This window comes from Rana temporaria, chromosome 10, assembly GCF_905171775.1.
Source record: "Rana temporaria chromosome 10, aRanTem1.1, whole genome shotgun sequence".
Lineage (NCBI taxonomy): Eukaryota > Metazoa > Chordata > Amphibia > Anura > Ranidae > Rana > Rana temporaria.
In genome coordinates this window covers 19,687,797-19,714,709 of record NC_053498.1, presented here as the reverse complement: position 1 = coordinate 19,714,709, position 26,913 = coordinate 19,687,797, and the positions used below count along the sequence as shown (strand labels likewise).

General features: G+C 44.9%; 1 protein-coding gene across 4 annotated transcripts in view; it reads right to left on the bottom strand.

Moving 5' to 3' along the window:
- The window catches only part of CADM4 (cell adhesion molecule 4), a 658,906-nt gene that overhangs the window by 533,167 nt on the left and 98,826 nt on the right, over positions 1 to 26,913 (bottom strand). Inside the window, exon 1 of one of the 4 annotated variants that reach the window (XM_040327344.1) lies at positions 23,390 to 23,573. The exons of 1 other annotated variant lie outside the window; for it this stretch is intronic. In XM_040327344.1, coding sequence (XP_040183278.1) covers positions 23,390 to 23,504 — 115 coding nt within the window. In that variant the 5' untranslated portion in view covers positions 23,505 to 23,573. Of the gene's footprint in view, positions 1 to 15,361; positions 15,438 to 23,389; positions 23,574 to 26,913 lie in introns of those variants that run through there. 2 more of the 4 variants (XM_040327346.1, XM_040327347.1) reach the window with 2 other exon arrangements.

Below are 26,913 nucleotides of genomic sequence, written 5' to 3'. Positions count from 1 at the left end.
AAGTCACCCGTCTACAAATCGTAACTAGATTTCCACGCCAAGAACTGCGCCTCCTCCACCATCAGCTCTCTTTGAGCTTCGATTCCAGTCCCAGCCGCGTCTGCCACACGCGCCCCTCTGTGCCCCAGATTTCAGTCCATAGACATGTAATTGTAATTATAACAATATAATTGCTGGTATCCTCATGCTTTCACAGGGGCCAGAGCTAGTAATATGCAATCTCCCCTCATTTGCCAGAGGGGGCCTGGGAAAAAAAAAACATTGCCATGAATTACGTATTATACAAAAGCCTTTGATGTCGGCAAGCTGAGCAATTTGGAATTGTAAGGTGCTATTTACGCAGGTTGTTGGTTTAATGGAAGTCTCTTTCTAACCAGCACACACACATTTCAGAAACATGTCTGTGGATTTAGGAAACAAATTACTGCCCCTAATACTCTGCCGGGGAGGAGTTTTTTTTTATTTTCCCTTTAAAAGCAAAACATTTTTCACTTAAAGGAAAATGCAGAAGACAGAATACATAGATGGGTAGGTAAATCTGATAGAATAGATGGAGCAGGGGCGGACTGACCAAGGGCCCCATGCCACTAGGGGGCCCCATCAGGTTTGCCGGGCTGAGAAAAACCAGGGACAGCATGTAAAAATCTATTAGCTAGATTCACAGTCCTCGCGTAGCGCATCGTATTTACGCTACGCCGCCTTAAGTCAGAGAGGCAAGTACTGTATTCTCAAAGTACTTGCCTCTTAACTTACGGCGGCGTAGCGTAAACGCGGCGGGCGCAAGCGCGCCTAATTCAAATTCGGCTGAGGGGGCGTGTTTTATGATAATTAGGCTTGACCCGACGCGATTGACGTTTTTTTGGAACTGCGCATGCGCCGTGCGCCTACATTTCCCAGTGTGCATTGCGGCTAAGTCCGCCGCACGGGCCTATTGATTTTGACGTGGACGTAAATCCCTTTTCACGGACGACTTACGCAAACGACGTAAAATTTTCGAATTTCGAAGCGGGAACGGCGGCCATACTTTAACATTACTATTCCAACTATTTGATGGAATATCTTTAGGCCTGATAATGCGTTACGTAAACGGCGTATCTGTACTGCGTCGGCCCGGGTGTACGTTTGTGAATAGGCGTATCTAGTGATTTACATATTCTACGCCGACCGCGATGGAAGCGCCACCTAGCGGCCAGCCAAAATATTGCAAGCCGTCGTATCTTAGATAGGTTTAAGTGTATCTCTGTTTCAGAATACACTTAAACATAGGTCGGCGCAGATTCCGAGTTAGGTCGGCGTATCTACTGATACGCCGACCTAACTCTACCTGAATCTAGCTATATGTTTTTTCTAGCTCTGTCCCGGATATGTCCGAAACTGACATGCTTTTGCCTCCTGGCGTGGTGGCCATCTGTAAGCCCAGGGGCCCCATAATCAGATGGCAGCGATCTGAGATTTTTTCCGTGACTGTGACATAATGGCGGACACATTGGACACGTTTGACACATTTTTGGGACCATTGTCATTTTTACAGCGACCAGTGCTATACAAATGCACTGGTTACTGTGAAAATGACACTGGCAGTGAAGGGGTTAACCACTAGATGGCGCTGTAGGGGAGTGTTCCCTAGGGAGCGATTCTTACTGTAGGGGGAGCGTGGCTTGCTGTGACATGTCACTGATCGTGTTCCCGATGACAGGGAACACGATCAGCGACAGTGTCACTAGGCAGAACGGGGAGATGTTGTGTTTACACTAACATCTCCCCCGTTCTATCTCTCCGTGAGACGATCCCGGGTATGCCCGCGGGCGATTGAGTCCACGGCACCCGCGGGCGATCGAGTCCGCGGGACCCGCGGGCGAGATCACGGAGATCGCAGCGGGCGCGCCCGCAACAACCGCTTCTTAAAGGGGACGTACAGGTGGTTAAAGCGGTTAAAGGGCAACTCCAAAAAAAAATAACACTCCAAAAAAAATAGCAAATAAAGAAAAAATAATAATATAGCGCATATGATTATTTTGTAATTGAATGTTATTAACCACTTCCATACCAGGCCTATTCTGGCACTTCTCTCCTACATGTAAAAATCATAAATGTTTTGCTCGAAAATTACTCAGAACCCTTAAACATTATACATGTTATTTTAGCAGACACCCTAGGGAATAAAATGGCAGTCATTGCAACTTTTTATCTTGCCTGGCATTTCCGCAAACATTTTTCAAATTCCTTTTTTGGGGGGGGGGGGAAAAACAGTTTCATGAATTTAAAAAACAACAAAAAAAACAGTAAAGTTAGCAAAAAAATTTTTGTATAATGTGAAAGATGATGTTCCGCCGAGTAAATAGATACCCAACATGTCATGCTTTAAAATTTCGCACACTGATGGAATGGCGCCAAACTTTGGTACTTTCCATAGGCGACGCTCTAACTTATATTTTTTTTTACGGGTTACCAGTTTAGAGTTACAGAGGAGGTCTAGTGCTAGAATTGTTGCTCGCGCTCTAACGCACGTGGCGATACCTTTCACCTGTGTTTTGAATGGAGTTTACATATGTGGGCGGGACTTGCCTGTGTGTTCGCTTCTGATCACGAGCTACCGAGGACAGGGCGTTTTAATTATTTTTTTTTACACTTTCTTTTTATCACTTTTATTCCTATTACACGGAATGTAAACATCCCTTGTAAAAGGAATCTATTGTGACAGGTCCTCTTTATGGAGAGGTCAATAAGACCCCACATCACTCTTCCAGGCTGGAAAGCATGAGATCGAAAAGAAATAAAACACTTTTCATGCTCATGCTTACCAGCCGCGATCGCGGCTTTTACATCCGCATCCGAGACGTGACGTCATAACGTTGCCCCTGGGCCTCCAACAGTCATAGAGATGACTGGTGACCAGACAGTATATATGACATATATATGACTCTATGGTAATCATCTGGTGACCGACGATTCTTTCTCCGGGTCACGATGGCACAGGAGAGCCCTGAGAAGCATCGGATGGCGACAGGAAGGGGGGGGATGTTAAAGTGCCACCTATGTGGGTAGATTTTCATTCACTTCCTGTCCCCGTGACACGACAGGAAGTAAAATATATATATATAATACAAAAATTGCCTGGACTTCCCTTTTAACCCAAAGACTATGGGCTAGATTCACATAGAACCGCGTATCTTTGCGGCGGTGTAACGTATCCGATTTACGTTACGCCTCCGCAACTTAGACTGGCAAGTGCTGTATTCTCAAAGCACTTGCTCCGTAAGTTGCGGCTGCATACCGTAAATCGGCCGGCGTGAGCCCGCCTAATTCAAATTTGGATCAGGGGGGTGTGTTTTATGTAAATGTGCTGTGACCCGACGTGATTGAGGTTTTTCCCGAACGGCACATGCGCCGTCCGTGGAATTTCCCAGTGTGCATTGCTCCAAAGTATGCCGCAAGGCCGTCATTGGTTTTCGATGTGAACGTAAATGACGTCCAGCCTCACGGACGACTTATGCAAACGACGTAACTTTTTCAAATTTTAATGCGGGAACGACGGCCATAGTTAACATTGGTACGCTGCACTTACGCCACCATATAGCAGGGGTAACTATATGCCGGGAAAAGCCTAACGTAAACGGCGTAACTTTACTGCGTCCGCCGGGCGTACGTTCGGGAATTCGCGTATCTAGCTAATTTGCATACTCAACGCGGAATTCGACGGAAGCGCCACCTATCGGCCAGCGTAAATATGCAGTTACGATCCGACGGCGTAAGAGACTTACGCCTGTCGGATCTAACAGATATCTATGCGTAACTGATTCTAAGAATCAGGCGCATAGATACGACGGCGCAACGCAGAGATACGCCATCGTATCTCCACTGAGAATCTGGCCCTATTACTTCAACAGCTGGCTGCCTTTTGCCCAGGTGACAGGTACACTTAAATCTAAATTTTTCTCCATCGGTACAGACACCTTGGAACATAAAAGAAAAGGTCCCTGGGACAGGTTACAAGGAAAGCCAATGATTTTAATTTTAATAAATCTTTTAATAGGAATGTTAACTTCCCTTTTCAGCTATTATCGTAAAACCCTTCATCATTTTTAAGGGCAGCGATATAAGGGCAACGCTGTATATTAATATTCTTATTAAATTATGGAGGAATGTGTACTCTGCGCCGTCCTGCTGCAAGGAGCTTCTGCTCGCTGTCATACTGTTCAGAAGGAGCCAAATAAGGTCGTCTGAAAGAGCGGGAAAAAAGCAGCGTGTGGTCGCGCAGACAGCAAAGCATGCTGGGAAATCAACTGGAGTAACAAGCCGTCAACTCATAAATGAATAAATTGCGGGATAAAGAAGATACCGTTTTCGCCACTTTATATTTTCTGTTATTTTTATATCTCATTTTCTCTCTTTATTTTTTATTTTTTTCAAATAGAGTTCTAGAGTTTGCATCTTCATTTTGGGGCCCCTGTCCATATGCAGGGTGTCCCATGCGCTAGTTTATGGCACTTTGACTTGCATTCATTGGAGACCACCTGTTAGCATGCGCCAGAGTGGGTGTGCCTTTGAAGCTCAAACAGGTCTTAGCAATCTATAAACGCCTTCCCTTATGCTGCGCCTTCTTGACACCTGCCTCTTGTTCTAAATTCCTGTTATCGAATCGTCTGGTGCTGACCTGGATTGCCCGACCTGCTTTTCTCTCCTGCCCCCATGGCGGACTCAACCTGTTATTCGCTTGCCTGCCCCGACCTCAGCCTTAATGGTGGCCAGCTTCCTTCTTTCCACCCACCTCAATCTCAGCCTTAAAACCGACCACACTTCTGCCTGCCACCCACCTTGACCGCAGTCTGGATACTGACCACTCTTCTGCCTGCTACCCACCTTGACCGCAGTCTGCATACTGACCACTCTTCTACCTGCCACCCACCTTGACCACAGTATCGATACTGACTACTCTTCTGCCTGCTACCCACCTTGACCGCTGTCTGGATACTGACCACTCGTCTGCCTGCTACCCACCTTGACCGCTGTCTGAATACTGACCACTCGTCTGCCTGCTACCCACCTTGACTGCAGTCTGGATACTGACCACTCGTCTGCCTGCTACCCACCAGTATAGGTACTGACCACTCTTCTGCCTGCCACCCACCTTGATGGCAGTATAGGTACTGACCACTATACTGCCTTTCACCCACCTTGACCACAACCTGGACACCGACCACTCTTTCCCCTGCCAACTACATTGACCTCAGCCTGAATACCAGCCATTCACCTACTTGCCACCTCAACCTGTATGCCTACCAACCACCTTAACCTCAGCCTAGATACCAAAATCACTCTCTTGCCTGCAACCCTCTTTGACCTCAGCCTGAATAAGAACACTCTTCTGCCTGCCATCCACCTCAACCTGAATACCAACCACTCTTCTGCCTCCGACCCACCTCGACCTCAACCTGGATGCCAACCACTATTTTGCTTGCCATCCACCTTCACCCCCTCTTGAATACCAATAACTTCTGCCTGCCACCCACCTCGACACCAAAATCACTCTTGCCGGCAACCTACCTCAATTTTAGCCTGGACACCGATACTCTTCTGCCTTCCATCCACCTCAACCTGGATACCAACCTCTCTTCTTTCTGCCATCCATTTCAAACTCAACCTGGATATGGACACTCTTCTGCTTACCACCCACCTTGAACGCAGTCTGAATCATGACCACTCTGTTTGCCACCCACCTCACCCCGACCACTCTTTTGCCTGCCGCTTACCTTGAGCTTGGCCTAAATTCCAACCACCCACCTCGACCTCAACCTTGATGCCAGTCGCCTTGACCCCCTGTTTGGATACCAATCACTCTTCTGCCTGCCATCCACCTAGACACTGAAACCACTCTCTTGCTGCAACCCTCTTTGACCTAAACCTGGAATATGGACACTCTTTTGCCTGCCATCTACCTCAACACTGACTACTCTTCTGCTTGCCAACCACCTCAACCTCAGCCTAGATACCTAGACCACTCTCCTGGCTGCAACCCACCTCAGCCTAGATATTGAGAGTGCTCTCTTGCCTGCAACCCACCTTGACCTCAGAATGGATACCAATCACTCTTCTGCCTGCCACCCATTTCAACCTCAACCTACACACCAATCACTCTTCTGCCTGACACCCGCTTTGAACTCAACCTGGATACTGACCACTCTTCTGTCTGGCACCCACCTTGATCTCATACTCAACGCTGACCACACTCTTTCTTGCCACCCAGATGCTTACTGCTCTCTTGCCTGTTGCTTGCCTCAACCTCAGTTTGGACAACAATCACTGTCTGCTGCCCCAAACTCTCACCTCCTCCATCATACCCCACAGGGGCAGTCCTGAGCATCATTGTCACCCAAGCTGTTTCCTCATCTGCATTACATAGGGTGGAGATGTTCTATAGTTCATCAGGAAAGCTGATAACATTGAGATTAGGTCAGTGCACAGAAAGTTACAAGGACACTAGATTTCTGACAGAATCAACAGGAATTGTTTTGTACTTGTAGAAAGTGTACTTAGCGAACGCACTCACTACATCGACAAACTGATCAGCACCAATACATTTAAGCCTTAGCAGTCATTAAGAGCAAGCCCTTTAAAAACGTCTGCAATGCCAAAAGGCATTACATGGGCTTGCCAACCACAGCTGTCACAGTCATCACTCCCCACCGGCTCCCATTAGTAAACAGTGACGGTCGGTGACAGTCACAGTCGGGGGGCACCATTTGAGCGCGCTCCCGGCACAAACAAGGGACGCCAACTGTGTACATATGTGTGGCAGATCGGCATTGAAGCCCACTGCCGTGCTGCCAAACATATGCATATGTCAGATGTAGAGGAGAGCACACCAACAGAACTAAAGAATATGTCAACCCAACATTTCATATTCCTGATATGTGCCTGCTGTACCATGTACTTGTACTAAAAAAAAAAGTCTCCTGTTCTTTGCATTGCTTCTTTTGTGTGAAATCCCTGGTGTTCCTGCCAGTCCCTCTGCTTTCCTATTAAAAACTGACCACACTTGGCATAAGAGCACAGCGTGGTCAGTTTCCTATTTGTGCTCAGAATGCAGCCTGCTCTCGAGCTGCAGAACAGAGAGAGGCCAGTGTAAGCAAGGCATCTCCCCGTTCTGCCTAGTGTCACCGATAGTCTGCTCCCTCTCATTGGGAGCAGCGATTAGTGACATGTGACTCGTAGCCACGCCCCCTAACAGTTAGAATCACGCCCTAGGACACACTTAACCCCTTCACTGCCAGTCACATTTATACAGCAAACAGTGCATTTTTATAGCACTGATCGCTGTATAAATGTGAATAGTCCCAAAAAAAGAGGATGATGTGTCCGCCATAATGTCGCAGTCACGATAATAATCACTGATTGCCGTCATTACTAGTAAAAAAAATAAAAAATGCCATAAATCTATCCCCTATTTGGTAGACGCTAGAACTTTTGTGCAAACCAATCAAACGTTTATTGCATTTTTTTTTGTTGTATATATGTAGAAGAATACGTACGTAGAAGAAAATCGGCCAAAACTAAGAAAAAAAATTTGTTTTTATATATTTTTTGGGGATATTTATTATAGCAAAAAGTAAAAAATGTTGCTTTTTTTTTTCAAAATTGTCGCTCTATTTTTGTTTATAGCGCAAAAAATTAAAACCGCAGAGGTGATCAAATGCCACCAAAAGAAATAACTCTATTTGTGGGGAAAAAAGGACGCCAATTTTGTTTTGGAGCCACGTCGCACGACCGCGCAATTGTCCGTTAAAGTGACGCAGTGCCGGATTGCAAAAAGTGGCCTGGTCATTTGGCAGCCAAATAGTCCGGGGCTGAAGTGGTTAAAATATTTACTATTTCATTTGAGCACAACATACTTGTTCACCTAGCCCATGCCTATGACCTGACATTTTTTTTCTACAAATCGGTCAACTTTTTCTGTAGGGTAAAGGAAGCGACAGTCAAGAAACAGGGAATACGAGATTCTTTCACACGAGTCATTGAAAGTCTGACAACGGCTCTTCTCGCCATATTTTAACTTTCACTCTGAAAAGTTTTAGACAAAAAAGTAAAAAATAATAAATATTATAGATATGGATTTGACAAAGCGGCATGCAGGCTATAAAGAAGCATGACAAACACGCTTTTCTTCCTTATATATTTTTAATCTACAGCGAGAGACTTTTTATTTAGCGCCCTGAGCCGGTGAGCTGTTGCATTTTAGGCAGCTATGCGGGATTTAAACCAAGTTGTGCTTAACCTGTCGACAACTTCTCAGAATTTATGACAACCACCTAACACGTCTCGCAGCGGGGAAAAGATACAGCCTTGCTTTTACTGCTGGGGCTTTATTTTATTTTTTTCTTGTTTATTATGAAATCCAGAACTCTAATATATCTGGAACTTGAATGTGCAGATGTAGGGGTGCCATTTGTGATAAATAGAGGAAGGGACGAGACGCGGGGGATGAGAGTTTCCAATCGCATTCCAACCAAATTGTTCAATCGCAAACTAGAGAAACGATAACGAAATTATGATTAGCTGTTGTGGGTGACGATGTTTAACCACTTCCATACCAGGCACTTATACACCTTCCTGACCAGGCCAATTTTCAGCTTGCAGAGCTGTCGCAATTTGAATGACAATTGCGCGGTCATGCTACACTGTACCCAAACACATTTTTTAACATTTTGTTCCCACAAATAGAGCTTTCTTTTGGTGGTATTTGATCACCTCTGCAATCTTTATTTTTTGCGCAACAAATAAAAATAAAAAAAGAGCGAAAATCTTGAAAAAAAAATAAGTTTTTCTTTGTTTCTGTTAATTTTGTAAATAAGTACCTTTTCTTCAATGACAGGCACTGATAAGGCGGCACTGACGGGCACTGATAATGGGCACTGATGGGCACTCATAGGCGGCACTGATAGGTGGCATGGACGGGCACTGATAGGTGAGCACGGATGAGCACTGATAGGTGGCACTGATGTCACTGGTGGGTGGCATTGCTGGGCATCACAATTTTTGTTTGTGCCATGATGATGCCAGTCAATGCCCATTATGTATACATTTGTACATGTGGATGGCCATGGGGACTTACCTGGCCATCCACATGTTGGGTGCTTCCCTGGTGTACCTGGGCGGCATCCTGGTGGTCCAGTGTGGGCATCCGAGGGGGGGCTGCACTGATAAACAATCAGCGCAAACCCCCCCCGGGTCAGGAGACCCGCCGAAAGTGGTCAATGTGGCCTGTTCCCTAAAAGAAAGTGGTCAATGTGGCCCGTCCCGCAAAATAAAGTGGTCAAGGTGGCCCGTCCCGGAGAAGAAAGTGGTCAAGGTGGCCTGTTCCGGGGGAAGAAAGTGGTCAAGGTGGCCTGTTCCGGGGGAAGAAAGTGGTCAAGGTGGCCTGTTCCGGGGGAAGAAAGTGGTCAAGGTGGCCTGTTCCGGGGGAAGAAAGTGGTCAAGGTGGCCCGTCCCGGAGAAGAAAGTGGTCAAGGTGGCCCGTCCCGGAGAAGAAAGTGGTCAAGGTGGCCTGTCCCGTAAAAGAAAGTGGTCGAGGTGGCCTGTCCCGTAAAAGAAAGTGGTCAAGGTGGCCTGTTCCGTAAAAGAAAGTGGTCGAGGTGGCCTGTCCCGTAAAAGAAAGTGGTCGAGGTGGCCTGTTCCGTAAAAGAAAGTGGTCGAGGTGGCCTGTTCCGTAAAAGAAAGTGGTCAAGGTGGCCTGTTCCGTAAAAGAAAGTGGTCAAGGTGGCCTGTTCCGTAAAAGAAAGTGGTCAAGGTGGCCTGTCCCGTAAAAGAAAGTGGTCAAGGTGGCCTGTCCCGTAAAAGAAAGTGGTCGAGGTGGCCTGTCCCGTAAAAGAAAGTGGTCGAGGGGGCCTGTCCCGTAAAAGAAAGTGGTCGAGGGGGCCTGTTCCGTAAAAGAAAGTGGGTCGAGGGGGCCTGTTCCGTAAAAGAAAGTGGGTCGAGGGGGCCTGTTCCGTAAAAGAAAGTGGTCGAGGGGGCCTGTCCCGTAAAAGAAAGTGGTCGAGGTGGCCTATTCCGTAAAAGAAAGTGGTCGAGGTGGCCTGTTCCGTAAAAGAAAGTGGTCGAGGTGGCCTGTCCCGTAAAAGAAAGTGGTCGAGGGGGCCTGTTCCGTGGAAGAAAGTGGTCGAGGTGGCCTGTTCCGTAAAAGAAAGTGGTCGAGGTGGCCTGTTCCGTAAAAGAAAGTGGGCAAGGTGGCCTGTTCCGTAAAAGAAAGTGGGCAAGGTGGCCTGTTCCGTAGAAGAAAGTGAAACCAAGTTTAGGGTTGTAGCAGTAAATCAAGCCGGTTTCCGACAGGAATCTGGTTTTGCGAGTTCCAGCCTACACCTTGTTGCTCCATCAAAGTCTTTTTGTCCTAAAGTGGCCCCTCAACCAAAAAAATTGAAGCTCTGTCTGGACACCTGCAAACATTCTGGTCAACAAAAACAAATTGCATCTTCGCCCTGGGTATTCTACAACTTCAATCACCCAATGGAAAATAATAATAACATTATACATACACGCGTGTACGGATAGAGCCGGATCATCTGCAACACGTCAAACACAAGGCCCGCAGGCTGAATCCGACCCCCCAGGGCCTTGTAATGTGACCCTCACATGCAGTTTTGCAGCCAGAACCCCATTCCGCCACCTCTGGCTCTCACCCTCCATTGTCATTTGTCAACACTGAAGCCCTTTGTGTTTACAGGGGACATCTTTGCTCTCAGAGACTCCCAGATCCCTGCACACATGAACAGCAGAGACAGAGAACAACCTCCCTGCAAGGGGAGACAGGGCCACCTACACAGAGAGGAACTAGAGCAGACCAAGTAGGAGAGAATAGAGATGTGAGGAAGCTTTGGGGGGGGGGGGGGTTGCACAATGCTCCCCTGAACTATGCGCAATGTAAACAGCACACTCCTGAACTCTGTCCCTAGCAGACTCCTGAACCCTGCACTCTGTCCTTAGCACACACCTGAACTATGTCCCTAGCACACCGTCCCTAGCACACCCCTGAACCCTGCACTCTGTCCCTAGCACACCCCTGAACCCTGCACTCTGTCCCTAGCAGACCTCTGAACCCTGCACTCTGTCCCTAGCAGACCTCTGAACCCTGCACTCTGTCCCTAGCAGACCTCTGAACCCTGCACTCTGTCCCTAGCAGACCTCTGAACCCTGCACTCTGTCCCTAGCAGACCTCTGAACCCTGCACTCTGTCCCTAGCAGACCTCTGAACCCTGCACTCTGTCCCTAGCAGACCTCTGAACCCTGCACTCTGTCCCTAGCAGACCTCTGAACCCTGCACTCTGTCCCTAGCAGACCTCTGAACCCTGCACTCTGTCCCTAGCACACCCCTGAACCCTGCACTCTGTCCCTAGCACACCCCTGAACCCTGCACTCTGTCCCTAGCACACCCCTGAACCCTGCACTCTGTCCCTAGCACACCCCTGAACCCTGCACTCTGTCCCTAGCACACCCCTGAACCCTGCACTCTGTCCCTAGCACACTCCTATGTATCTGATACATAGTCTTACAGATACAACCAGCCCTTTGAGGACAATCCTAATGCTGATGCGGCCCATGATTAAACCAAGTTGACACCCCTGGTCTACAAGGAAATCCATGCAAAGATCTATGACCCGATAGGTGTCCAAGGGGCCCAGCTACAACCCTCATGCTCCTGCAGTAAACTAAGAGGACAGGGCAGATGGTTAACACTGAGCACCTGCACATCACTTTGAATGTCTGATGGGACAATGTATATGGGATGGTTCCATTTTGCCAAATGTAATCGTTGTCAACGTCATTCAAAGGAATGGAGGAGGGTCAAAGATTCTACCTTGCTTAGAGCCAAATTCTGCCTCAACTCCCCTCTCTTTAGGGCAATTGTTTAGAAATTTATGTTTTCCTTTATGCAATTATAATCTCCGACAGGATCTTGCCAGTCATGCCGATGTGTGTATCTCTGACAACTGGGGTGAGGTATGATGCCCATCCCTGATCCAAGAACATAGCTAATAATAAAAATTACAAAAAAAAAAAAAAAAAAGGGTGTTTCCTATTCGCCTCACGTCTTTGGGGCCTTCCTAGGTTATGTGACAAGGTGTGTTCATAACAAAAAACTCATAATCCAGACATGTTAAAACTATTAGCTATAGCCTGCAGGAGTTCAGAAAAAAAACACCCACCTAATCTAGGAGAGCGGACACGCAGGTTAGACCAGACCAATGTTTTCATTTCCTGAAAAGTTTCCGTAGGTTCACTACAAACGGAGGCCACCAGGTCAACGCCAACTATGCCGAGAGGAACTGGGCAGAGGTCACACCAATCAAAAAATACACACAAAAGGAACATATGAAAAAATATATATATTTTTTTTTCATATGTTCCCTTTGTGTGTATTTTTTTGATTGATGTGACCTCTGCCCAGTTCCGCTCGACATAAAAATAATAATAAATATTTTTTTTATATTAAAAAAAAATAAAAATATGTATGTAAGATTATATATTTTATATATATATATATATATAAATATAATATTATCATCATTAAAATATATATATATATATATATATATATATATATATATATATATATATATATATATATATATATATATAAATATTATCATTAATAAATATATATAATGATATTATTATTATTTTATATATATTATATATACATTTTTTTAATGATATTATTATATATATATATATATATATATATATATATATATATATATATATATATATATATATATATATTTTAATGATGATATCATCATTAAAATATATATAAATAATGTCATCATTTAAAAAAAAATTATATATATATATTTTTTTTAAATGATGACATTATTTATATATATTTTAATGATGATAATATCATCATTAAAATATATATATATATAAATAATAATATCATTAAAATATATATATATATATATATATATATATATATAAATAATAATATCATTAAAATATATATATATATATATATATATATATATATATATATATAATAATATCATTAAAATATATATATATATAAATAATAATATCATTAAAATATATATATATATATATATATATAAATAATAATATCATTACAAAAATGTATATATAATATATATAAAATAATAATAATAATATCATTATATATATTTATTAATATCATTATATATATATATATATATATTTATTAATATCATTATATATATGTGTGTGTGTATTTTTTTTTTAATGATAATAATATAAAAAAATATTATTATATTTTTATGTCGAGAGGAACTGGGCAGAGGTCACACCAATAAAAAAAAAAAATACACAAAAAAAAAAAGTTTTTATAGATTATATATATATATATATATATATATATATATATATATTACTGTGTGTGTGTGTATATATCTATAAAAACTTTATTTATTTTTTTGTGTATTTTTTTTTTTTTTTTGGTGTGACCTCTGCCCAGTTCCTCTGGACATAAAAATATAATAATATTTTTTTATATTATTATCATTAAAAAAAATAAAAATACATTACATTATATATATATATTATATATATAAATATATATATATATATATAGTGGTTTTTTTTTCCCCCTTTCATATGTTCCCTTTGTGTGTATTTTTTGCCCAGTTTCTCTCGACATAAAAAAAAAAAAAATATATTTTTTATAATAATAAAAAAAAAAATGTATATATATATATATATATATATATATATATATATATATATATATATATATATATATATATATATATATATATATATATATAAAAATAGGATTACGTTGGGTTGGAGCATGCATCTTTGTACGCGTTTTCAATTTAGCCATGTTAGGAAGCCGAGCGCTAAGGCTTCAGGGCATAAAGCGACACGTAGTATAAAAGTCTATAAAAGCCACAAAGCAACCATCACCTTGAATAGCAAGGCTAGATGAGATGGCGTAGAACTTGCATTACTGTTCTAACTAAAAAACAGTAAAAAAAAAGTAAGAGAAAGAGAGAAGTTCACTATATTGGAAAGCAGAATGTCAAGGACTAAAGTGACACTTAACACAAAGCCACAAAAGCACCATCACCTCCAATAATACCTAGGCTAGGCGAGATCGTGTAGAACTTGCGTAATTGTGCTTATTGGAGACGGATAGTAAAATGTAAGAGGAATAGAGAAGTTTAGCTATGTTAGCTCGGATGCCATCAGAGGGGTACAGGCGTTACACCTGTAAGGGGCTCGGCTGGCCCCCCTCCCATTTATTTTTTTTGCATTACACCTGTTAGGGGCCCGATGGTCCCCAGGGCCCCTTACAGGCCCAGCTGGCCCCCCTCACGTTTTTTTTTTTTTGGGTTATTTATATTTTTTTCCATTACCCCCCCACCGGTTCTCTGCTCCAGGGGGGCCCTGCCTAAAGCTGTACACAGGGGCCCCAAAATGTGTGATGGCTGCCCTGTATGTTAGTATGCAGTGTCAAGGCAGAAAGTCACACTTGGCATAACAAAGTCTATAAAAGCCACCAAACAGCATCATCACCTCTAATAATACCAAAGCTGGATGGGATTGTGCAGGACTTGCATTATTCAGCTATTAGATAGGAGGGAGGATTTTATAAACGCACATCTAAATAAATTTATATATATATATATATATATATATATATATATATATATATATATATATATATATATATATATATATATATATATATATATATATATATATATATACACACATACACACACACACACACATAATACTATAATATAACAGAATACAGAGCGCAACACATTTTCTATGAATCTAGGAGCCAGTCTTTTCCTCTCTATATAGGATATGGGGGTGATAGGCTGTCAGTGATAGAAAAAAAAGTATTGGGACGCCTGCCTTTACACGCACATGAACTTTAATGCCATCCCAGTCTCAGACCCCTTTCACACTGAGCCGCCCATCGCGTCGGCAGTAAAACTCTGCTATTTTTACCGTAAACACTATGGGGCGAAATTTGCAGGGCATTTCGGCCTCTACTGGTGCGGTTTTACCCCCCGCTAGCGGCCGAGAAAGGGTTAAAACTGCCCACAATGAGCTGCTGAAGCAGGGCATTGCGGGCGGTATACCCGCGCCCGTGCCATTGATTTCAATGAGCAGCAGCGGCGGAGGAGCGGTATACACACACCGCTCCAAAGATGTGGCTAGCATTTTTTTTTTTTTACCGTCCTGCTAGCGCAACGCTCCAGTGTGCAAGCCCACGGAGACCCCTTTGGACAGCAGCATCGCCAGTCTAGGGGGAGGGTAGTATAAAATGGACGTTTCATTCGCGACCCCAAACTTGCGACCATTTACATCCGCCTACCTCTGAGTCTGTCCGGCTCCATGTGAAGGAGGCCCTTCGAGCAGGTCTCGTGTTCTTGGTGATCAGGTAGGAGCACAGGTGCAGTAATGAGAAACCCCCCCCCCCCCCCACTGATTGCGCTCACCTGTGATTCTGGAAAACCAGCCCTGAGCAGAATTGGGAGCTCGGCTCTAATCTAATGAACTACATCATGGGGACATTCTTTCCATTCACACCAATAATTGTATCCCTTCCTAAGAGTCACTGTTTACAAACACAAAATGTTATTTTGCAACATTTTGGTAACAATAAAGTAGCAAAATATTAAGTTAATATAGCAAACATGATAATGCATGGAGTTCAGTGTCACATGGGGGGGAATAACCAGGCTCTGCATGCATGGTAACCAACAGCAACCAGGCCCTGCATACATGGTAACCAACAGCAACCAGGCCCTGCATACATGGTAACTAATAGCAACCAGGCCCTGCATACATGGTAACCAATAGCAACCAGGCCCTGCATACATGGTAACCAACAGCAACCAGGCCCTGCATACATGGTAACCAACAGCAACCAGGCCCTGCATACATGGTAACCAACAGCAACCAGGCCCTGCATACATGGTAACCAACAGCAACCAGGCCCTGCATGCATGGTAACCAACAGCAACCAGGCCCTGCATACATGGTAACCAACAGCAACCAGGCCCTGCATACATGGTAACCAACAGCAACCAGGCCCTGCATACATGGTAACCAACAGCAACCAGGCCCTGCATACATGGTAACCAACAGCAACCAGGCCCTGCATAAATGGTAACCATTAGCATCCAGGCCCTGCATAAATGGTAACCAATGGCAACCAGGCCCTGCATAAATGGTAACCATTAGCATCCAGGCCCTGCATAAATGGTAACCAATGGCAACCAGGCCCTGCATAAATGGTAACCAATGGCAACCAGGCCCTGCATAAATGCCTGTATACATGGTAACCAATAGCAACCAGGCCCTGCATACATGGTAACCAATAGCAACCAGGCCCTGCATACATGGTAACCAATAGCAACCAGGCCCTGCATACATGGTAACCAATAGCAACCAGGCCCTGCATGCATGGTAACCAATAGCAACCAGGCCCTGCATACATGGTAACCAATAGCAACCAGGCCCTGCATACATGGTAACCAATAGCAACCAGGCCCTGCATACATGGTAACCAATAGCAACCAGGCCCTGCATAAATGCCTGTATACATGGTAACCAATGGCAACCAGGCCCTGCATAAATGCCTGTATACATGTAACCAATGGCAACCAGGCCCTGCATACATGGTAACCAATGGCAACCAGGCCCTGCATACATGGTAACCAATGGCAACCAGGCCCTGCATACATGGTAACCAGGCCCTGCATACATGGTAACCAATAGCAACCAGGCCCTGCATACATGGTAACCAATAGCAACCAGGCCCTGCATACATGGTAACCAATGGCAACCAGGCCCTGCATACATGGTAACCAATGGCAACCAGGCCCTGCATACATGGCAACCAATAGCAACCAGGCCCTGCATACATGGTAACCAATAGCAACCAGGCCCTGCATACATGGTAACCAATAGCAACCAGGCCCTGCATACATGGTAACCAATAGCAACCAGGCCCTGCATACATGGTAACCAACAGCAACCAGGCCCTGCATACATGGTAACCAATAGCAACCAGGCCCTGCATACATGGTAACCAATAGCAACCAGGCCCTGCATACAAACCTAAAAACAGAGCAATCAAAGGCAACCAGGTCCTGCATATATGCCAACAATATGGTAACCGATGGCATCAATTAGCAACCAGGCCCGGTATATGTACCTACAACACTGTAACCAATAGAAACCAGGCTCTGCATACATAGTAACCTCTATAGGTTACTATGTATGCAATCCCCCATCCATCAGTCCCCCCCACCTCCCCTACAACCCCGGTCCCATCCATCAGTCCCCCCCACCTCCCCTACAACCCCGGTCCCATCCATCAGTCCCCCCCACCTCCCCTACAACCCCGGTCCCATCCATCAGTCCCCCCCACCTCCCCTACAACCCCGGTCCCATCCATCAGTCCCCCCCACCTCCCCTACAACCCCGGTCCCATCCATCAGTCCCCCCCACCTCCCCTACAACCCCGGGCCCATCCATCAGTCCCCCCCACCTCCCCTACAACCCCGGTCCCATCCATCAGTAACAAACCCCCCCCCCCCCCCCGCATCAAGCCCTGTATATATGCCAATAACATGGTAACCAATAGAAACTAGGCTCTGCATACATGGTAACCAATAGCAACCATGCCCTGTATATATGACAACAACATGGTAACCGTTGGCAACCAGGCCCTGCATGTATACCTACAACACTGTAACCAATAGCTGCCAGGCTATGCATACAAAGTAACCAATAGAAACCAAGCCCTGTATATATGACAACATGGTAACCAATAGCAACCGTTTCTTGTATATATACTGACATGGTAACCAATAGCAACCGTTTCTTGTATATTTTCTTGACATGGTAACCAATAGCAACCGTTTCTTGTATATACACTGACATGGTAACCAGACTTCAGGTTTCTGGATTTAGAACTGAGAAGGTTAAAAGCCGACGTCCAATCCGCTTGTCCTCGGCCTCGCTTGGCTCCTCCTTCCTTGTCTGCAGGCCAATGAGATTATTACATAAAACTTTTCCCCTTTTCTTTACATTTTATTTATTTTATACTTGGCAAGATCATCACCGGGTCTCTGTGCTTCTCTATGCAATGCAGGCAGATCATGGCTGGTGGGAGGGGTCAGCAGGGCGCTGTACATAACGTCCTGAAAACAGTCATACTTGGTAACGCCCACATGCATGGGCGTCCGCTCCATAGGGCAAGGCGGGGCAATTGACCCCCCCCCCCCCTGGAAAATCGAGAAGGTGTTTTGCGGCCACGGGCTGTCTGAGCGGTCCCGGGTTGGATGTCACACAGGCACAGCGAGCAGAGTGAAGCCGCCTCCCCCTCCAGTGTTTATGTATACACAGGGGGAGGGAACCTGCTGTGCCTGTGCCGCACTTATGGCTGATCTGAGGTACTGAATGGGATGGGGGGGGGGGGGGGGGTCTGTGCTGAAGGGGGGTCTGTGCTGAAGGGGGGACTGTGCTTAAAAGGGGTCCATCTGTGCTGAAGGGGGTCTGTGCTGAATGGAGGGGTCTGTGCTGAATGGAGGGGTCTGTGCTGAATGGGGGGGTCCACCTGTGCTGGCCGCGTTCTCAGTAAAGTGGCGCTTTACCATCGTTTTAGCTGCGACTGTGTCTCGCCGCTGCCGAAGCGCCCCTCCCAGCGGACGCCCACACGTGATGATGAACCTCCATAAATGATTTCACTAAAATCCAATGAATGAAAGGGGGCGGGACAAGGAGAGGATGGGGAGGAAAGTGCTGGATGACACTGGAGGTCCTCCACCCAGGAAACGAGGCTCTACCTGACTTTCTGCAGCTTCTAATGCACATTGTGAGAGGAGAGGAGTGTGCGGGGAGAGGAGACGCTACAACGGTGCAAGACGGAGGGGGAGGGGAGATGATCTGTGAGGTTTCGGCATCGTCCCCTCTCCCCCCTCCCCCGAATCCCTCATTGACATGCAGAGCCCCTCTCCCCTCCGCACTCACATTCTCATATTTATGGCTCCCGGATGATTGCTGGAGAGAGAGAAGTGTGAGAGAGTTTATGGGCCAGTCGCGAGTGACAGTCCCCCCCCCATCCTTGTGCAGCCCCCCCCCTAACCTAACCCAACCCCCCCAACCATCAGTCCCCCCCCATCCAACCCCGGTACCATCAGTCCCCGTCCCCCCCATCCAACCCCGTCCATCAGTCCCCGTCCCCCCCATCCAACCCCGGTACCATCCATCTTTTCCCCCCTAACCAGCCCTGGTCCCATCCATCAGTCCCCCCCCTATTCACCCCCAGTCCCATCTATCAATCCCCCCCCCATCCATCCCCGGTCCCATCAGTCCCCCCTCCCCATTCATCCCCGGTCCCATCCATCAGTCCCCCCCTATTCACCCCCATCTATCAGTCCCCCCCCCCATCCATCCCCGGTCCCATCAGTCCCCCCCATTCATCCCCGGTCCCATCAGCCCCCCCATCCATCTTTTCCCCCCTGGTCCCATCCATCAGTCCCCCCCCCATTCATTCCTGGTCCCATCTATCAGTCCCCCCCCCCCTATCCATCCCTGGTCCCATAAGTCTCCTTCATCCATTCCCGGTGCCATCTATCAGTCCCCCCCCATTCATCCCCGGTCCCATCAGTCCCCCCCCATTTATCCCCAGTCCCATTAGCCCCCCCCCCCCATTCATCCCCGGTCCCATCCATTCCCTGTCCCATTTATCAGTCCCCCCCATCCCATCCATCCCCGGTCCCATAAGTCCCCTTCATCTATCCCCGGTCCCATCTATCAGTCCCCCCCATTCATCCCCATTCCAATCAGTCCCCCCCCCATTCATCCCTGGTCCCATCTATCAGTCCGCCCCCCATCCATCCCCGGTCCCATAAGTCCCCTTCATCCATTCCCGGTCCCATCTATCAGTCCCCCCCATTCATCCCCAGTCCCATCAGTCCCCCCCCCCTTCCATACATCCCCGGTCCCATCTATCAGTCCCCCCCCATTCATCCCCGGTCCCATGTATCAGTCCCTGTGATTGCACACAATGCCGGGGATTGGATTCCTGATGACAGACCTCCCTGTAGTCTGCTATCCACACTGCCCCCTGGCTGACGCTCCGCACACTGCCAGCTCCCCATCCTAATACAGAGGAGGACGGTGTGGGGACTGGAGGTGGAATGGCCACCGGGACGTATTATCTGTGACATAAACGGGCCACTTCCTACGTATGTCAGGGACACCGTCCATCCTCCCTATGATTAATGTCTTCCATGGCGACCCCCGCGCTGCGTAATCAGGAGCAACGGGCCCTGGGGGGGCACCGGGGGTCCCCGCTTCACTTCCCACCAGCCTGCTGGGAAGGTCTGGCCTAGTTTATGAAAGAGGGGGCTTCCTCCGAAACTAGGCGACCCCCCCAGAACTGGGAATAGTGGGCATCTGTGCCAACAAGAAGAATAGAGCGCAAGCCTTTGGGCACAGGGAGCCATGCGACTCTATAGGGTCCATTTACTAAAGGAGGAGACTTAGGAAAGTCAATCATCAGGTTCTCTGTACAGTGCTGTGCCCATTATATATATATATCTCAATATACACTGTATACACACACACACCAGTATGATAGATAGATAGATAGATAGATAGATAGATAGATAGATAGATAGATAGATAGATAGATAGAACATGCGCCAAAATGCACACAACGCATGGCCACACACCTGACATTCATTATGAACACACTGCATAGTAATGTCCCAATGCACAAATACCCTGTGTTGTGTCTTTTTTTATTTGGATCTGTTGTGTTGTGTTGGCAGCCTATTGATATTGAATGGGCCGTCCTAACGCAACGCACGTGAATGCGTGCCGAAACGTGCATTAACATGCAGCGCTTAAAACACACAGCAATGGATTGCTTAGGCATGTGTGGGCACCTATACAAAAACTGATGGATAGATTAGAAAAAAATAAAAATAAATAAAAAACAATGCAATATATATATATATATATATATAAACACAATTATTTACCACTACTATTACTTATTTTTAATATCAACAATAACATTATTACTACTACTATTTATGTTTTGCAGTAATATAATTATTATTATAATCCTCATCACCATTGTTTTTATTATTACTATCATCATAAAACAGTTTTTTCAGTAGTAATATATATATATATATATATATATATATATATATATATATATATATATATATATTTTAACTGTTTATAATAATAATAATAATATATAAAAATACAGTTATAATGTTTTTATTATAATTAATATAATTTAAAAAAACTGTTATATATATATATATATATATATATATATATATATATAACATTTCGATATTTTTTATTATAATTAATATTATTTTAAAACTGTGTGTGTGTGTGTATATATATATATATATATATAATAAAAAAAATACAGTTTTAAAATTATATTAATTAAAATATATATATATATATATATATATATATATATATATATATTTTTTTTTAATTAATATAATTTCAAAACTGTTTATAATAATATATATATATATATATATATATATATAAAAATACAGTTTTAAAATATTAATTATAATAAAAAAAAATCTAAATTTATATATATATATATATATATATATATATATATATATATATATATATACACACACACACACACATACGCACATACATACATACATACACACACATACATACACACAGTTAAATAATAATAATAATATATATATATATATATATATATATATATATATATATATATATATATATATATATATATATATATATATATATATATATATATATATATATATATACACACACACAATTTATAGTAGTAGTATTATTCTTCTCATCATCATCACAATTATTTTGTATTATCATCGCTTTTTGAATAATAAATGACAACAACGATAATAATAATAAAAAATGGTGATGATGATAACAGTATTAAAAATACCAATAAAAATAAATAGTAAATTTGTCCAAGAAAAAAAAAGAAAAAAAAAACTGTTATAAAAATAATATTGAATTACAAAAATACTAACAAAATAACAACAATAAATATTTTTGTATAGATATATTTTCTATTATATACTTGTGCACTTTTTTTCACATTATTATTATCATCATCTTTCGGATATCCAACCAACATTTCGCTCAGCGCGTTACACAAACATTGCTCCTTCTTTTATTTTGCGCCCCTCTCTCTCTATCCAGGAACTCTCTCAGGTCCCAACTCACAAACCATTGACATGAGAATTACAAGAAGGAGCCAACACACCACATCCTTGAATTGTCAGCTCTTCGGGCTAACCCCCCCCCCCCCCAAAAAAAAGAGCTGGCGCTGGTTTGCGGTGCCAACACTGGCATTGTCTGTATAATGAAGAAGAAGAAGATGAAGTGCAAGCCCATGACCTTCCAGTTGGCACCTCCAGGGTTGCCAGTAGGAAGTTAGGGAATAGGGGGGTCCATCACCTGTGTCTGGGGGGGGGGGGGGGGGACTACAAGTACCAGCCTGGCTGCTCGCCGGCGACCCCTATCTACTGGAACTTGTAGTTCCCCCCCAGCAGTCCCCTGGCAGCTCTGTGACCATCTGCTGCCAAGGTGTCAGAGGTCAGGTCACGGCGTCATCAAACCTTCTCCAGCGTGGGGGGGGTGACGCCAATTAAATCGATTAGAGTGCAAGCCTTTGAGGCAAGTGGCCTTCGTCTTCCTAAAGTTGGCCAGCAGGCGTGCATCACCAATGTAGGAGGGGGGAAGGGGGGGTCAGGATTGTGTGCAATGCCAGGCACACAGTGGGTACCACTGCCAGCTTTTCCTGAATGGACAATGCGGACAAAGGGGTGGAATTCCTCCCGCTGGCACTGGGAAGAAAAAGGGGGGCAAAGAGAAGAACGGTGACAAGGGCACCGCGCCGGGACCTCCACCGTTAACTCTTTCCACCCCCCCCTCGCCGCATCCTCCTCCGCCACAAAACACAAGGGTGCACGGGGGAGGGGGGGCACAGCGTTCAGCGATCGATCGACGCCGCTGCCCCTTAAACACACATCTCTTTGTTTCGGAACCCTCTTCTGCGGCGGCGGTGCCCTCCCGGGAGGCGAGGACCCTCCTTGCCGATGCCCTTTGCAACCGGCGTGCCCAAACCCTGCGCAACAACGATGTGACATTTAATGCCTTAAACCCCCCCCTGCCACAGCCGGTGCCGCAAGGGGTTAAACACCCCCCCTCCCCCGGTACAACACATTTAACCCCTTCCCTGGTGCAGGAAGAGCCTCGGTGGCGCTGAGCTCTACGCAGCCAAAGGGGGGGGGGGGGGGTGCCAATCAATGCAAAGGGTCCTCACCTGTCCCTGCAGAGCTGAGGAGTAGTAGTAGTAGTGCTGGTAGTAGTGATGATGAGGATGGTGGTGGTAGTAGTAGTGGGGTCCCTGCTAGGAGGAGAGTCTGTCCATAAGCCATGGTGAGAGGAGAAGAAGATCAGCAGCCGCAGCTTCCTTCCTTCTCTCTTCTTCTCTTCCCTCTGCACCTGCCACTAATCTATGCTAATCACATGCAAAGGGAGGGGAGGAGCCCCGGGAGACCGGCCTATGGCTGTGCAGGGGAGGGAGGGGACTGTTTACTAGTCCCATGTGGGTGGCGGCTCTAACCCCTTCACTGCCAGGAGGGAGAGGGGGGGGGGGGGCAGCATGTGCCCAGCGACGGCAGAGAGAGAGGGGGAGGGGGGGGGCTGTACTCAACGACACTGTGCTGACAGCGACCGATCGGAAACACGGCGACACCAGACGGGCACCATACACGGTACAACCGTCCCCATCATGCAATCTGATTGTACAAGCAACCCAACGGTCACCACACATGGTACAATCTGAGCATACAATCAACCGTCTCCATCGTGCAATCTGATTGTATAATCAACCTAACCGTCCCCATCATACAATCCAAGCGTACAATCAACCCAACGGTCACCACACACGGTACAATCAACCGTCTCCATCATGCAATCTGATTGTACAATCAACTCAATGGTCCCCATAGACGGTACAATCTGAGCGTACAATCAACCGCCCCCATCATACAATCTGATTGAATAATCTCTGTACAATCGACCTTAACACCCCCAATATTCAATGGCGACTCGAGACGGTTTAGGGTCACCATAAACGGTACAATCAACCGTCTCCATCATGCAATCCGATCGTACAATCAACCCAACGGTCACAATACACGGGACAATCTGACCGTACAATCGATGAGGTCACCATACACAGTACAATCTGAGCGTGCGATCAACCTAACCGTCCCCATCAAACAATCCGATTGTACCATTTATGGTGACGGTTAGGTTGATCGTACAATCGGAATGTATGATGGGGACGGTTAGGTTGATCGCACGCTCATATTGTACCGTGTATGGTGACCTCATCGATTGTACGGTCAGATTGTACCATTTATGGTGACGGTAAGGTTGATCGTACAATCTGACCGTACAATCGATGAGGTCACCATACACGGTACAACCTGATCGTACAATCAACCTAACCGTCCCCACCATACAATCTGATTGTACGATCAACCCAACGGTCACCATTGTACAATCTCTGTATAAGAAACTGTAACCGTCCCCATCATACAATCTGGTTGTACAATCAACCTAGCGGTCACCTAACATGGTACAATCTGAGCGTACAATCTCTGTACAAATCGGTTTTATGGCTACAATTCACGTTACACCATACACGTTGCAATCCCTGACTGTACAATAGTCTAAAGGGTGACCATACACGTTACAACCCAACCGTACAATCGAAGGGTCACCATACACGGTACAATCTGACCATACAATCCCTGTACAATCGGTTTAGGGCTACCATTCACGTTACAATCTAACTGCCCCCATCATACAATCTGATTGTACAGTCAACCCAACAGTAACCATACACGTTACAAACTAACCGTACAATCAACGGACCACCATACACGTTGCAATCTGACCGTACAATCGGTTTAAAGGTCGCCATACATGTTACAACCTAACCGTACAATCGAAGGGTCACCATATACGGTACAATCTGACCGTACAAATGGGTTTAGGGCTACCATTCACGTTACAATCTAACCGTACAACCTAAGGGGGTCCCCATCATACATGTTACAATCTCCACACAAACAGCATAAGGGTCACCATACAATCTCTGTACAATCGATTTCCAGGTCACGATACACACTGCCATCTGACCGTACAACCTCTGTACAATCAACGGTCACCATACACCATACAATCTATGTACAATCGGGTTAAGGGCTACAATGCACTTTACAATCCGACCGAAAAAACTCTTTGTACAACCTTAAGGGTCACCATACACGTTACAAGCTAACCGTAAAGTTTCCGTACAATTGGTTTCAAGGTCACAGTACACACTGCCATCTGACCGTACAATCGGCGTAGGGGGGTCACCATACACGTCACAATCTGAATGAGCCGACACATTACCTTCTGATGGTACAATCGATCCAAGGGCCCCCCTATACACGTCACAATCTGATTGTACAAATTCTATACGATCAATTCAAGAAGAGAGTCACCACACATGAAGCAGAACTCGTGTAACACGAGGACCTACCTGAGCCGTCCAATCAATTCGTATCCAATCGGGAAGACCGGCGTGCTAAATACTTACATTAGCTCGAAAAGAAGGAGATTGTACAATCCGATTGGAACGGGTGTGGCAAGATTACGGTTAGCCAAACGCGTTGCAATTTGACCGTCTTTGTACAAACAATTTAAGGGTCACCCTACACGGTACAATCTGACCATACAAGTCGGTTTAAGGAGTCGCCAGAAACATTAGAATCAACGTGTTACATTCTCTCGGTACAATCCGCCTTCGGGTCGCCATACACGTTAGGATTTTGGGATTTTTTGATGCGTTGCGTTGCATTTTCGATGCGTTTCCAGTTACATTCCAGGGGATTTGTTTCTTCTTTTTTCCATTTTTTCCCCCATTTTTTTTTTTACTTTACTGCGTTTTTAATGCGTTTTCCTGCGTTTTAGTGCAGTCCAGTGCAGGAATAATGTCGCACACCATAGAAACATAGTGCGGATGATTGCCCGTTTTTGGTGCGTCTTTGATGCATTCCAGTGCATTCCCCCCCCCCCTTTTTTTCCCTTAACCTAAAATAAGGACACGTGCAATCCGGGAGGGTGTCCGGTGCGTTTCGGTGCGTTTTACAGATTTCCAGTGCAGTTCTGTGCAGAAAAAATGCAGCGCGTTCTACTTTTAGTTTTTGGTGTGAACTTTGCAACTGCAAACCATAAAACCGACAGTACTTTTCATGTGTTTTTGATGTAGATAAAAAAAAAAATGCTCTGGACTACATGTGGTGTGAAGTGGCCCTCAGAAAAAAAGGAGGGGGAAGTGCAATAGACTGCATCAAAAAACACACCAAAAATGCAAAAAAAGGACCAAAAGTCCACCAAAAACACATTAAAAAAATGCACCACAACACACCAAAAACATCAAAAATGCATTAAAAAAAAAAACACACAAAAAAACCTCTCCAAACTCATCAACAATTTACCAAAAGCACCAAAAATGCACTAAAAACACCAAAAGTGCACCAAAAACACATAAAAATGCATTAAAACACACCAAAATGCATCAAAAAAACGCACCAAAAACATCAAAAATGCATCAAAAAACACAAAAACGCATCAACAATTTACCAAAAACACAAAAAATGCTCTATAAACACCAAAAACACATTAAAAATGCACTAAAACACACCAATAACGCATCAAAAATGCACCAAAAACACATCAACAATTTACCAAAAACACCAAAAATGCACTAAAACACCAAAAGTG